The sequence below is a fragment of the Zymoseptoria tritici genome, chromosome 14 (genome assembly GCF_000219625.1).
Source record: "Zymoseptoria tritici IPO323 chromosome 14, whole genome shotgun sequence".
Lineage (NCBI taxonomy): Eukaryota > Fungi > Ascomycota > Dothideomycetes > Mycosphaerellales > Mycosphaerellaceae > Zymoseptoria > Zymoseptoria tritici.
The window spans coordinates 446,393-461,597 of record NC_018205.1 but is presented as its reverse complement, the minus strand read 5'-3'; the positions used below and the strand labels follow the sequence as shown (position 1 = coordinate 461,597).

Genomic DNA, 15,205 nt, shown 5'->3' with positions numbered 1-15,205 from the left:
TCTTCTACGGTCTCTCCCGAGCTAGGCTGGTTGAGAAGGTTAACGTCCTACAGTTAACTAGCAGGCGTAGCCGATAGCTCCGTAGAGGAAGCGCTTGCCTACTGTCGGGCGGAGGTGTTAGGAAGGGAATCGTCCTAACGACAGGTAACCTTTAGAGCTATGTCGGTAGTTTTCGGTATAGTTGTACGGTTGTTTTTAATCGAATCGAATGTTAGAAGCACCTTAAGAGGGAGTGTAGGCTTGCACCGAAAACAAATAGTTGTAGAATGTAACGAGTCGATTCGATAAGGAAGGGAATGGATAAGAGCGTCCCCCGAGGCTATGTACCCGCCCTTCGTGTTGCCAAATGCGTCCCTCTGCCCAGACCCGGCACCGGTCGCAGTCCGACGTCCGCTCGGGGGCTATCGTGCGCCCGTAAGGTTCGTCCCTCTACAGGATGTCCTAGTCTAGGCCAGATAAGATAGCACCGGTAATCTGTAGTGCCAGGATAGTCCAGGTTGGGACAGGTAGGGGGCGTCATCGTGAGGGTGTCCTCACAGTCCGAGTGTTCTCGACAGAGGGTAAACGTAATAAGCTAGATCCAGCTAGTTAGGGCGTTGCACGTAGTAAGCTTTTAGACAACTCCGATTTAGCCGATAGCGATAAGAGGTAGGCCGGCTGCGGCGCCTCTAAAAAGAGTTCGAATATAGGCGATAGAGTCGACTAGGGCGCAGGCCCTGCCGACGAACGCATCGACGAGCGCACTACGACTAGCTATAACAATAGCCCGGTCGATAACTACGACTTTGCCTTTAACCTTATAGGCGAGGGCGGTCTTATAGGCAAAGGTCTATCGATAAATGAATATACGCAGAGACCAACGCCAACGCTAACTCCGACGGAGCCGACTGTTAGTAGTCTTAATAGGGATAACGAGGACGCTGCACTACCGCCAGAGTCGCCGCAACAACCACAACGCAAGAAGCAGCGTGTTAAGAAGACTGGTGCGAAGAAGACTAGTGCGAAGAACGCTAGTGCAAAGAACGCTAGTGCGAAGAAGCCGACCAAGCCGCCTAGTAATCCGTTGACAATAGAGCTTCGAAATAAGTTATTATAGGTCGATCGCGGTAGGTTTGTAGTAGGTTCGTGCCGATATCTCCTATATAGTAGTTAGAAACATATAAATCATTCTAGCTTCTATCTCTCTCTAGCTTTACCGTTAACACACCACCCCCCTCGCCCTTCCTCTATATCATCGTCCTCGTTAACCGCTATAGCATTAGCTAGTCTACCGCCACCGCCGCTGGAGAGCTAAGGCTAGAGCCGGAGCTAGAGCTAGAGCTAGTTAGTGCGTTGCTGCGGTAGTAGCTTCTTTATAAGAGGGAGAGAGCTTAAGGCGGCGTTAGTAGTATAAATATCGAACGCGCTACGAACGCGCCGCTACGTCCGCGCGAGCGAACTCCACCGATTTACTCCTCCTCTATCTCCACCCCTTCCTTCCTCTGCAACACCCTACTTTTACGCTGCTCCGCTGCCCCTACTAGGTAGGGCTAGTCGTCCGTAGAAGGAAGGGTAGCCGAGGTAGGAGCAGCATCGTCGCCGTTAGCAGAAGCGCTAGCGTCGCCGGAAGCGGTGTTATCGAAGTCTGATGCTTTAGACGGACGAGAGAGAATAGTAGGGAGGCGTCGGCTGTATATATATATCGAACGCGGCGCGAACGCGCTACTGCGTCTACGCGAGCGAACTCTACTAGTCCACTAATCTACTCCTTAACTCTACCTCTACTCCTTCCTTCCCCTACAACGCCTTATCCGCACGTTACCCTCCTACTAGGCTTGGCCGGTCGGTGTAGTGTCGGATGTTAACAGAGTCTTGCTAGTGGATTAGCTTATCGTCGCTCTCGTCGGAATCGCTACGCACGTCGATATAGCTATTATTGTATAGCTGTAGAGTTTCATCGAGGTCCGATGCTGCGGCGGTAGTCGATATAGCTATTGTTGTATAGCTATGGAGTGTTATCGAGGTCCAATGCTGCGGCGGTAGTCGATATAGCTATTGTTATATAGCTGTAGAGTGTTATCGAGGTCCGATACTGCAGCGGTAGTCGATATAGCTATTGTTGTATAGCTATAGAGTATCATCGAGGTCCGATGCTGCGGCGGTAGTCGATGTAGCTATTGTTATATGGCCGAGGAGTGTTATTAAAGTCTGATACTTTGGACGGAGAGTTCTCGGTACTACGAAGGCGGTAACTAGCGGTCTCACGATCTATTTTCCGAATTAATGTAGGCGACTAATAAGCACCGAATTAGGCGAGCAAGTCGGAGGTGTTGGCCGTATATATATATCGAGCGTCGGCCGTGTATATATATAGAACGCGGCGCGAACGCGCTACTGCGTCGGCGCGAGCGAACTCTACCGCTAATCTGCTCCTCCAAACGTTCCTTCTTTGCCACACCTTAAACCTAGCAATGCATCCCCCCGCTGCTAGGCTAGGCTAGTCGTTCGTTAGAGGAAGGAGGAGCGGAGGAGCGGAGGGAGCGGCCCAATACGTCCGTCTTCCACCTAGCTATTGTCCTCGTCGTTATAGCTACCCTTCCACACTAGCGGACCAGGAGGGGGGTATTTGACTAGGAGGGGGGGTATATATAGATGGGGACGCTAAGGGGGACGCTAAGGGCGTCGCCGAGGGCGGAAGCCGATGGCGGAGCCGACTAGCGGAGCCGACTAGCGCGCCGACTAGCACCGTCCGACTAGCACCGCCGTCTGCGACGCCGTTAGCGTCGCAGCAGCGTCGTAGTGTATATATACACCGCCTACGCCACTCCGCCGTAATGCTCCTACTTAGGGAAGTGCGCCTACTTAGGGGACGCCTTAGCATCCGTAACAGCAATAGACTCCGCCTTTCCGCGGTAAAATTCCACACCGCGCGTACGTAGCGCGTTCGAGGTTAACATCGCCTCTACCGTCCTTCTTATTGCGAACGACTAGCTAAGCCTAGTAAGGGGAGGGAACAGCGCGAGGTTAAGGTGTCGTAGGGGAAGGAAGGGGTAGAGGTAGAGGTAGAGGTAGGGCCTAATAAGTAAACATATAGCGGAACGAGGGCGTCGGACGTAGGCACTCGAATTCCGGTAGCTGAGACGGTGTCGCGATTTTAACGAGGCTAGTCGTAGTGCGTTCGCGGTGCATTCGCGCTCGAGGGGATGCTGCGATAGTTAGCTCTTAATATTTTTAGCTCCTAACTATCGACTTTTAACTTTCAACTTTTATACTCTAGAGCTTAGTTAGTAACTGCTTAAGTGCGATTACTTCGCGAATGCTCTACGAACGTACTCGTCTATATTACAGGGCTTACTCCGTACTTATCCCTCCGATTATTCGGCACAGATACCTAGTTATACTATAGGTCATTCTGCACGGCTATGTAATTATGCCGCCGGTTATTCTGCAATACTCCGTTGCCTACTAATGTTTGCCTGTTCGTCTAACTACTATATACAGCTTTCTAGTTATTTAACAGGTTATCCTGCGCCGTTCGTGTGTAGAATTATAGCCTGCTGATGTTTGTTAGTTACGGTTATTCTATGCTCGGTTATTCTATAGTGCTCCTGTCCTTCCCTTATATATATACCGGCCAACCTCCCTATCCTTTATTCCTTCTTCTCTTACACCGCATCTAACATACTAATCTTCTTACATCTTAACTAACAAACCAATCCTTACACAGCTCCTTTACTAAATTATTAACACCCTTTACACTATCGCCAACATATAGGCTCCTTCGCAGCCCTACCTCGTCCCCTCGGCCGATCCTCGCCGCAGCACCTCCGTCCGTCGCGGTAACGGTTAGTATTTATAAATGCTATATCTCGGCCGCAACAGCTACACCGACTTCTATTATACCTAACGCCTTAATGCCGAAGGCAGCACTAAGGGATACATCCTCTTCGACCTTCAGAATCCAGGCACTAACTTCAGGGTCGGGGTAGCCTGGTTCTAGCGACTAAACGTCGGAGACAAGTATTATCCGCTAAACGAGGTTAAGCTAGAGCTTAAATACTAATACTGCGAGAACCGCGACTACACTATTACGAAGGATATTAATAGGCTGGAGCGTTACTACACGCGGCTCGGACTTCAGCTACAGCTAGCTAACGTAGCGTTAGCACTAGCTATTAGCCTGCCGCTAGATGATAGCATATCGACGTAGGCAAACTAGATTGCGTCGAAGAGAGACGGTTAATCGAAGGGGCGGTTCGGAGGGAGGTTCGGAGGGGCGTTCGAAGGGAGTAGTAGCAATAAGCTTTAGTTAAGGGATTGCATGTCGTCTGCGAGTGCGGAGGCAATAGTCGCAATAAGCTTTGCTTAGGGGATCGGCTGTCGTCTGCGAGTGGTCTACAAGTCTTCTGTCGTCTACGAGTAGTCTACGAGTCTTCTATCGTCTGCAAGTAGTCTACGAGTCTTCTGTCGTCTGCGAGTGCGAAGGGAGCGGAGCAATGCTTAATATAGCGAATCTAATCGACGTTCGTTGCCTACAGTCTCTGTCTCGCGGTCTATGTTATCTAACAGCAATAGAACAGGAGTCGCATATATAGTAGGGAAATAGGAGAGGCGTTAGGGGCGTTCGCTGTTCGTTCGCGGTGCGTTCGTACGCTAGGTTGCTCCGTAAGGACTCCTAGAGGGTTCGAATTCGAGGGTCGAATAGAAGACTGGTCGAGATAGAGATATCCGTACGACCTGCTCGAGTGCGATCACTCCGCGAACGTAGTACGAACGTGCTCGTCCAGATCACTATTCAATTTAGGCAATTAGCTAACCTTCGCCCCCTTTTTTCGCTTCGTATTGTCCGTCGTTCTTACTTAATTGTCACCGGCTTCTTTAATAAGGCTATTCCCGTACTATTGTTACTTTATCGCTATGCCCTCTTTAAAAGCTACGTCTTCGGCTTTCAAAATCCTTCCTTAAACAATATTACTACCTCTACTACCTCTACTAGCATAGCGACCTCTGCGCGTGTCCAGCAGGTGATTAATACGTACGATGCTTCGTCTCAGTCGCGCAGCGATCGTGTGCTAATCGTGCTTAGCCTACACCGTCCACAACAGTCCGGCAATAGCGTTTAGTGGGATTACTCGCTCTAGAAATAGCAGACCTAGGTAACTAAGGCGCTTAACGTCGACGGCGACAAGACGCAGGCGAAGAATGCGCTGTACGTTCGCCGCTACTCGCTATGTAATCGTGAAGCTAACAGTTTAGTGCCAACCTCCGCTACATTAACTATAGCAGGCTGTTAATAGAAGCCGGTTAAGGACGTCCTACTCCCTCTCCCTACGATCCGTATATATATCTAAGCTCTTCTGTGTCTTTAGATGCTAATTAATCGCAGATGTGTTAACGCTAATATCGACTACACTGTCTACTTAACCGAAGATGCGTAGTACGCTCGCTACTATGTAAAGGGCTTCTTAGTACGTTCGCCGCCTATTCGATGTACACTCGTGCTCTTGCTAACTCCTTAAAGGGCTGTCGCGCCTTCGAGCCTCCGGCTAATGTTAACATCCCTCCGCCAATACCTCCGGCTAATGTCGACGTCTCTACTTTAGCCTAGTAGGTCGCTATGCTGCAGAGGCAGCTAGGCATATTAATTAGCAAGTTCGAGCAGTTTAAGGACTGCGAGGTGCGTCTATAGTTAGCACTCTATAAGACGTAGCTACAGTAGTTCGGTAGGCGTATTACCGGTCGCGAGAGACAGACTGTTAATATGTCGGACTTAGAGGCAGGACGCGCTAGCATTCTACGCCGCAATCTACACCGCTAAGGGTTCGAATCGAGGATAGTAGAGGCCCTAGCGAGTGCGAATATATAGCGAATAGTATACAAACGCGCTCGTTGTCTCCCTTGATGCCTCTAAGTTGTCTGAAGTCGTAAGGTCGTGTTATTGTTGTTGTTGTTGCTCGGCGCTATTATAGGGTTAGGGTTTAGGTTGTTCCTTCTACTATACAACGACGGCGACGGCGACAACCTAGTAATGCCGGTGCTATGTAGTACTCGCAGAGGGCTCGTAGTGTTAGTTGTTAATTATTGTAGACTTTGTAGGACGTATAAGTGTATATTCGGCGAGTTCTGTGTATATCTGCTTCTTATGTTTGTTTAACCGTTAAAATTATATATAAACATACATAATTGCACCGTTCGTACTCTATTCGCGCAGTGTTCGGAGCAATTAAGGTAGTTTTGAACGATTTAATCGAAGAATATCAACTTAGGATGTATCTACTTATATAATTTCTTTCTAGTCCATGTTTACCACGTTCGTAGTATGGTCGCTCACCAAAACGCTCGACTTCTCGGATTTCAGAGAAATTCGGAAAATTCAGAATCCCGAATTTGGCGGGGTGGGCCATTTGAGCCGCCGTACATTAAAGCAGCTCAAACTACTAGCTTTGTATCAGGTGGAGCTGGGGCATGGGAGTGCCAGCTTCACAAGCTTGCCTCACAAGACAGATGTTGCCCAATCGCAAGCATTAGAGCTACGAGCTCTCCCATACACGCGCCGCGCTCTCATGTACTCGCAAGGTTGACTGCGATAATTCCTGCGATCAGCTTATTCCTGCTGCTTCGGCTTCGGCTCGTTCGACTCCAACTCGCCTCCTGCTGCTGATGCCATTATTGCAGCGCATACCTGACAACTTGTGAACAGGCTCTTCCAAGACGTATGATCCATGATTAAGAGTCGATTCAGTCTTAGGAGTATCATATTCTCCTTTATTATCCCAACTTACGGGTTTTGCACTTTTGCAGAAGAGTCGCTTGGGCCCACTTAGCCTCGCTGTTGTTGCTGGATCGTCAATGCAGCTTAAGACAATTCCTGGAATACACATTACGTTCACGCTCAAACGCTTATATCGAGTAATGGGGATGTTAGACATCAGATGCTCGCGGGCCACAATGTCACCTTCTACCCTGCAGGGCATTGCGTCACGGTTCATGTCCGAGGCTGCCTGCATGCGGTCGTGTACATGGAACGCATCACGATATAACAATGGCGAAAATGCACAGCGAAGGCTCTTTGCCATGTGATTTGCAAGTCTTCCTACCCTAATTGTTTGTTTGAATGGATCGGACGGCTATGTTTGTTTAGGTTTTGGTAAACAAACGGTTCAATCCTTGGCAACCCGTTTTGTTTGCTGGCCACTTTGCGCCAGGCGTACGGTGTGACAAAGACGGCGACGGCGAAGCTACCGAAGTGTCGCTGGTGCTGATAGAGCACGACGCTTTGAGTTGCTGAACGTCCTTCTCGGTTGTTTCGCGATACACTGCAGGACTCGTATGCGAAACTGATCTTATGCTGCACTTACACATATGCATCTTGTAGCCACTCAGCGACATACACGTGTACTGCATGTTCTGATACAAGCGGCTACAAGCTTGGCGTCAGCTCTTTAGCATCATCTGCTTATCGCTCAAGCTGTTTCCCTCTCCAAAATCCAGCTGATGAAGATCTCGTTCTCGATCTTGGTACGTGCCGACGCTGCTTATATTTGCTCTCATCTGTGAAACTCTTTCCACCTCCAAGCGAACTATCATGGCCCAGAGCTCCGGCGATCGCGGTATGCCAGCGCTCGCAGATCTAACAAACTTGATCAATTTGCTTGCTTTACGCGCTGGTAGCCCCATTCGACCTGCTGTCCCTGACACTCTTGAGCAGGGACTTAGTGCTGAATCTGGATCTGGAGACGAACTTGGTCTCATTGATGACGAAGACTTCGCACACACCACTGATCAAGACCAGCTACGCCAACCACAAGCACGTGACAAATTACGAGAGCGGTTTCTTGACCGATTTGCGGAGCTATTTGCCGCGGAGAGAAATGGACATTTTGTGGCTGCAGCGGTCCTTAGGGAAGCTGAATGTGAAGATCGTGTCGACATTTGGCTTGCACGAAACAATGGCCTTTCCACGTCCAGAGACAAGGAGATGATCAAGGCAATAGAAGACGAGTTGAACCAGCTGTCCAGGGACACAGATCAAGGCACGGCAAACCTCCTGAGTCACATGATACGATATTCGGAACAACGGCTGAGCAGCTACGATGGTGAGCTTGAGATAATCTTGGATCCTCACAAAGCGGAGCTACTCTCCCTTTCGTCCTCCATGAGCGGGAGCTTAGAGTTCAGGAAAAGAGTTTACAGCCACTTCTTCAGCCCAAAGACTCCGCTGAAAACTGATATACAGCGCCTCGGCCACCTTGTCAGCTTGGGAGCCGATGCAAGAAGAGCTGTCCATGCTGACAGTGATCGATCAAATGCTGTAGACGGACCCGCTTGGGCACGCAAAGCTATCACTCTACTATGCTTGGCCGGGAAGGTCAGCTCTGCGTGTCACACTTTCGCCAAAGTTACCGCCAAATTGTGGCGAGGCTATACTTTCAAGATCAATAGTTTGCGAGTGCCCTCGCCAGCTCATGTCCCAGAAGAAAGACTTACTGTCCTGTCTGCTTTGGAAAGAGCTGGTGTACCAGATGGCCATCTCGTCATTCAAGACATCAAGAACAGACCAGGAAGTGAGGCAAAGTTCGCAAAGGCCCAAACACAATACCCGCACGTCCATGCAGAGATCCAGGTGCTTTTTCATCTTGCTACAAACAAGATCATGGGCGCATTCACTTACGTTGGAGCTAGCAGGCTTCCATGCGTCCTCTGCGCTACAATGCTGAAAATCGAAGGAATGCTGACTTGTCGCATGTCTCATGACCATTTATACCCGCGATGGATGGTTCCCGACATAAAAACCCTGCCTCGAGACGTCCGGAGTCGATTTTGGACAGTCATCGCAAAGTTGAGAGAGACTCTGAGAGCGACCCTGCTCTTTGTACCAGGCAAAGGGAGAGACTTCCGTCCTGAGTCGACTGTCGACATGACCCTCGCATCCGGTATTACGACTGTGACGTCGGAAACGATGAGTCTTGAATATCGATTGGCTAGGAAGCAGCAACAGCAAGCGGAAGAGCAAGGCATGTTGTCCCGCTATTTCGATCTACAGAAGCCTGAGACGCCCGAGTACACTACCGAGCCGGATCAAATCAACGACAGCTTGGATTCAACAGTGTTGCAGCAAGCTCAGTCCGAAACAGCGCATTATCAGGACGAATGTGGCGGGTGTTCACGGCTCACTTATCGACAGTGTAGCCGTTGCGGGCTCGATCGATTTTGCTCTCATGCCTGTGAGGAGCGGATGAGTCCAATTCACAAGTTCACATGCTCGAATGGCGCTTTGACAACTGCCGACTACCTCATGTCGGACTGCATTGGTGACAAGATCCCGAAAGACCCAGATGTTCTAGCAGATTTCGGTTTCCAACGACTTTTGACATTTCCAGATCAGTCCAAGCTGCTTGGGTTGTACAAAGGTCTGATGTACCTCGATGTTCAAGCAGAAGAGTTGCATAAGTGGCGAATCTCTGGAAGATTGGCCGATCGCATTATTGAGACCTTCGAACGCTTACCACCTCGTTCTCGTGGAGGATATTTTCCATGGTTCGTCGAGAACAGACCTCTCATCTTCCCGCCTGTCCCACAAATCCACGCAGTAACGGACAATGACATCTCAGAACATTATTACAAACCAGCAAAATTCTTGCTGGAGCCCAGAGATCGCCTCAAGCCTGTGAAGTCTCTAGAGCCGAGTACCAAGCGCGACTGCTTCATATTTGCTGCCCTTATCATTCAGTCGCAACATCCGTCTCCTGAACTCCATGGTCCGTACTACGACTTTGGCTTCTGTGCATGTAGGAACGAGGCGGAGGAATCGACTCTTGGAGTCTTGTATCAGCAATTGATCGTTGGCGACATCCACCAGCCACAACGATGGTACTGGGGAGACATGCCCACTTCCGATGCTTACGCTGCCCGCTTCTCAGACTTCTGTCAGGCTTTTGAAAACCAGGACCTGATCCAGTTCATGGACAACAATGGGATGAAGCAGCAGAGGTCATCAATACGGCATCTCGAAACATACCTGAATGCTCCGAAAGAGACACGACACTCTCCTGTCTGGAAGCTGTTGACTTTCCTCAAGAGCGGGGATGCAGAGTGTCCGCCAACAGAGATCTTCGTTTCTTTCGGCTTCGTTCGATGTGCTGACCTACGAGTGAGAAGCCGATTAAAGCAGCTCTATGCTTCCATACTTGCGCTTGCAGACGCTGTAGCCCTACAAGAAGCTCAGGCTACTGGTCGACTGCTGCAGTTCGCCGAGCAGTACGTGGAAATCAGCCCAGATCTGGCAGAGATCCTCAAGTGGAACCATTGGCTACGACGTTCACTTGCTAACTTGTATGTATCTTCAGATCGAAAGGACCTATGATGCCCCAGTCCGTAGTTTAGAATAACAGAGCCTTGATTGGAAAGGTCTATTCGAATTTGATTGATTAACTTATGCCGACCACTGACTTTCCCTTCGGCTCTCGTATTCCTCAAGTCTTGCGTGGCTCCCAAACTCAACGCTGATTCGTCCGCTCCCAGTTTCAAGAGCCGGTCAATTCCAGCCCAGCGTTCACCTGCGATAGCAGCTTTTTGGCGCAGCCGAACTCGCCACCCAGGACATTGATGTCTGCGCCCGCGAGCCATTCAAAGGCGCATTCATGCTCTGCTCGCGTAGAGTGCGCTAGAGAAATGCATGCTACATACAATCAACTAGCTTGTGGTATGAGTAAGACATGCCTGTGCAACTTGGACCACAGCTGCGTGCAGGTCTACAGGGCCCCATCGCTCCGCAATGATTCGCATCACGATGGGGTCGTTGTCCAGTATATTCTGCCAAGTGAGCACCGGGTCTTCGCGAGGGTCCCAATGCCATTCCTCACAGGCATTATGATAGGGCTGATAAGGAGTCCAGTCTCCGCCGATGGAGCGGAATCGGAAGTGGGGGATGCCGTCGACGTTCTCTGAGCCAGCAAGTAGACTTGATGCTTCAGCAGTAATGGCGTGTCCTTCTACCGCAAGTCCTTCAAGCGCTTTGAGATCGTCGAAAAATGCCCGCCACTTCGGGGTCGTCCTTGCGGACAGGATGCATTCCAGGTACGGACGCTGTTCGCACTCAACACTTACGTCCTCTGCGACGACTTCCAGCTCATATGGACTGCTGTTATAGGTGAAAACGCCAAGTCTGTTCAAACGCAGAAGGTCGGGCACCAGAGGCCATGTTTCAGCGAGCGGTGGTCCAGAGTGATAGGGCGTGAAGTGCAATTGACCCTGGAGAAACATGCAATTCAGATGACACAATACCATGAAATCGGATGCGACATGCCACAACTGCTCCGCGACGACCTCCTGTAAGGACTTTATCCCAAAATCGCGGGCGAATCGATAAACGTCCTCGAGCTCTTCGAAGGGAGCACCGTGAAGATAATGTTGTCGAAAGCGTGGGTCATCCCAACCTTCGATTAGTGCAGGCCATGTTCGCCAGTCTCCAGAATTCAGAGTATTCTCGCTCCATACTTGGACGAGTCTTATCGTGCTGATCCCGTACTAGTCATTTACTATGAGCGTAGTCCTCGCAAGTAATGTATAGACTGACCTTGACCTGTGCAACTATGCTTTGCGGCGCGATACTTGCGGGTTCGGCGCCGACTGTCGACTTGAGAGCACAATGCATCAGCAAGTCAGAAGAACGCATAAATGCCTCGCCTGACACTTGTCAGCTTTCCGTGTCATGAAAAGGCCAGAATGGTAAGTAAGTTCTACCAACGTGAATTACTTCCCCCTCGCGACATTTGATCTTCACATCAATGCTATGGGTGCTTGGAGATGGCTTCGCAGCAGCGCAGATCGCTACAGGCTGGACTCGCATCGCTAGGTGCAGTTTGAACTCGGTCTTGTGGAAGAGGGTAGTGTAGTATAGAATATTGAGTGAGGCTGGTAGCTGGTGATGTTGCTGTTCAGACGATTCTGGACACCATCCGGCTCAAACCGGCCGGACAGGCCATTTCCAGCCTACTGAGGATGCGACCCAGATTCTCCAAATAGTGCTCTTCGTACTTCGTCAGACTGCGAACGTGGCGGTCCTGCTATTGCACAGCTCGAAATCATGTTGGCAATCTTCCTTCTCGGTCTCTCTGGATTTACGTAGGTGCTCGAATATGACCTTCCAAAGCTGGTGCACAACTCATCATATAGCAGAAGTGCGATTGCCATTCCATCAACGAGCAGAGAAGTCAAGCTACTCGTACAGGATCTCGATGTGCATACGCCGAGTGGTGTAGCTCAAATGGTCCCGCTGATAGTAGTGGACATACACCCGGGACGACTCACTTTCCATCCCGAAGCACTGAGCATCAGCAGAGATGCGACTCTTGAGTTTAGACTGCCACGTACAGACCTGTCATTGTTCGTGGACTCTACTAGGACAGACCCTAGCGAACTTCAAGAGTTCACGTGGTCCGGGAAAGAATACGCCTCGGTGCAAGTTCGTGCTAATCTTGCAGAGCCCAGGGTATTCTGGGTTGTTGACAAGAATTGTGGAAGTGTCTGCCCCTCTATAGCAAGTTATTACGGCTTCTTGGGCGGGCGGTTTCGCATCAATGCCCCAAATGATACGTACGCCATGATAGTTGACTGAAAATCCAGTGTGCATCTTCTATGTCTTGCAATAGACTGCTACTCTGAAATACATTGCTACTCTGACAGACTCCGCTGCACGTGATCTTCAACAGGAGTCTGTCGCTTTGGCAAGGTTACCTAACATCAGACAACGATGAACAATTAACACCCACAGTAAGAATTGCAAGTGCCATTCGCCTCAGCAGAGGTCCGTAGTGCTAACTAGTGTAGGACAGGACCTCCGATTAGAACGTGAGTTCCGTGCTGCTTTTGCCGATCTTTCCAATGCCTCGCATACATCGAGAGCCTCATCCCGATGCTCCACTTCGTTGTTCAGATCATCCGAGCCCTCTGCACAGCGAAGATGTTCGAGTGCAAGTGTGAGATACCTTTTCCCCATTCGAAGCTTGTCCGACTTCTCCTAGTGCTGTGAGAAGAGATTACGACTATGCTATAGCATGTTTTCGTACTTACTAGAGCAAGGCCATCATTGCTCATTGAGGCACATGAGTCAGGCTCAGAGCCACAAGGTCGACTTCTGTTGCAGATGATTGTGAAGTGGAACACGGGCCGTGAACACGGAGTCGCTGCTGATTGATGCGCAACAGTAGGCAGAGATGGTCCAAACTCGTTGACGCTTGTATGATTTGTCGTGTTCAGACCGTGGCATTGAGGCGGCGGAGAAGGGCGAGCCGAGTCGGTTCCTCTTCTCGGAGCGCCGAGAGGTTCGCTGCCATATGCGCCGGTAGCAGGGCCTGGAAAGGCACGATACATTGGGCGAGTTGTAGAGGTATCGGAGGCGTTGTCCCACTGGTAAGGCATAATGTTAACGTCGGTCGATGATCTGATCGTATCCGGCTTTTGCGGTCGCTGTTCTTAACACGACTCGCGCTGCCTACTGTTCACTTGATGGGAAGTCCAATTCGGGCTCTCGCGCGGCTGAAACGGGACTTGACAAGCAGTGAAGTCCGCACCGAATCTGAGCCAGTGCGGACCACACTGCAGCACCGACTGCTTTCCACACCTCTATTGAGTCCGCAGCAGGCCCTACCCAGCACAGCACTGTTTCTGCAGGAGCCTACAGCCAGCACAGACCTATCTCACTGTCTGCTCCAGTTCCACTCTGCAGTGTTTCCACAGGAAGCTACAGTCGACACAGACTTATCTCCCTATCGCATCGCCTCCCCAGGCAGCGAGGTTCAGTACAGATCCGTTTCCCCGCTGCGCTGTTTCCGCAGCAAGCCACAATCGGCACATACATATCTCACTCCCGAGCGTGTTCCGCAAGGACATCTCACCTACACGGACATCTCACCTACACGGACATCTCACCCACACGGACATCTCACCTACACGGACATACCACCCTGCCGCACTGGGTTCGCAAGGAGCACATTCGGCACGGCTTCATATCCCGCAGGGGCCCGCACTCAACGCAGCTCTATCGCCGAAATGCAAACTGTATACTTTGCGAACCAGGATCAATTCGAGCCATCGACATCAACACTAAAGCAGAGCTTTCATGAAATAGATGGCAGTCCTGCATATTCAGCACTTCTTCCCAAGAACGCGATCAATCTTGAGCGGAGCACATTATTTCTGCAGACCGAACTGGCTAATGCTCAAAGGAAAATCTGGTCTGTACAGGAAGACAAGATGCGAGAAGTCGATGCCGTACAGTCCAGACTTGAGGTATTGCAGATGAAGTATCAAGAGAAAGAAGACGAAGTCGTTCGTCTGCGCCAGGTGCTCGACCTTCAAACACTCCAGAATACTCAAGCCGAGGAGATCTGTCATTCGGTGTGCATGGCATTGTTGCAATTGCGATCTATCCTCATGATGGCGCCAATGCAGATAGTGCCTGAGGTAATGGATATCCACCTCTAGAGTGCTTCACCCCGCAACGAAACGCCCGGTGTGGGGAAACTAGTAAGTCCCTCCTTACAGAAATCAATATCTGCTCTGCTATACTCCATCGAATTACCTTGAGTCTTCGTTATTAATATGTCCTAGGGTTACTCGTTCCATTCTGGGTTATTTTGTATGTCTTAGAGAAAGAGGGCGGATAGGATCGCTATAAGACTTGTGTCGCACTTAACTAGCTAATTTCAACCTACGGCGATTGCAGCGATCTGAAGATTCCTTTGTCGCTTCAATTATGCTTATAATCTGTCGCGTATGTTCCTTACAGGTCTTGCTCCAGAAATATATGCAGTGCATCTGTGTTGGGCCCAGGTATAACCAAGTTGTAGGGGTGCAAAGTAAGAGAATAGTAGTTGTGAATCGCAGTGCAAGAGAGTCCCGGCCACGAGTACGGCGCACTATAACTTAGCGTTGACTAGTGCTACGGGAGTCGACAGCGCGCCCCTTGCCGTATTCAAGATACTAGCTCCTGCTTCCATGAATAGAACAAGTGTATCAGTTCTAACGGGGTTAGAGGTCATGAAGGAGAGGACCCCGCCTGCCTCCCACCTTTTCCCCTCCTTCTCGCTATTTGGCTGTCTCTGCGTGAACGTATGTTCTGATGTGCACCTTGTCCCTGGAATATCTGTCGTTAATGAGACTGATGACATCCCTGCATCCACTCGATGGCATCGCGAACACGGCCGGCAGTCTCGCCGTTAGCGAG

At 50.2% G+C, this 15,205-nt stretch overlaps 2 protein-coding genes across 2 annotated transcripts; both read left to right on the top strand.

The window, feature by feature from the left end:
- Positions 1-9,232: 9,232 nt before the first annotated feature.
- On the top strand, positions 9,233-10,084 carry MYCGRDRAFT_27363 (uncharacterized protein; the record flags this gene model as incomplete). Its single annotated transcript, XM_003847417.1, has 2 exons — positions 9,233-9,332; positions 9,504-10,084. Coding segments are annotated over 2 exons (681 nt in total), but the record flags the coding sequence as incomplete, so codon positions are not given.
- A 1,619-nt stretch (positions 10,085-11,703) lies between these two features.
- MYCGRDRAFT_97588 (uncharacterized protein) lies at positions 11,704-14,712 on the top strand (the record flags this gene model as incomplete). Its single annotated transcript, XM_003847418.1, has 9 exons — positions 11,704-11,710; positions 11,991-12,102; positions 12,154-12,442; positions 12,813-12,828; positions 13,237-13,301; positions 13,582-14,376; positions 14,464-14,505; positions 14,590-14,617; positions 14,705-14,712. The coding sequence occupies 9 exons, from the start codon at positions 11,704-11,706 to the stop codon at positions 14,710-14,712; spliced, it is 1,362 nt and encodes a 453-aa protein (XP_003847466.1).
- Between the last annotated feature and the right edge of the window lie 493 nt (positions 14,713-15,205).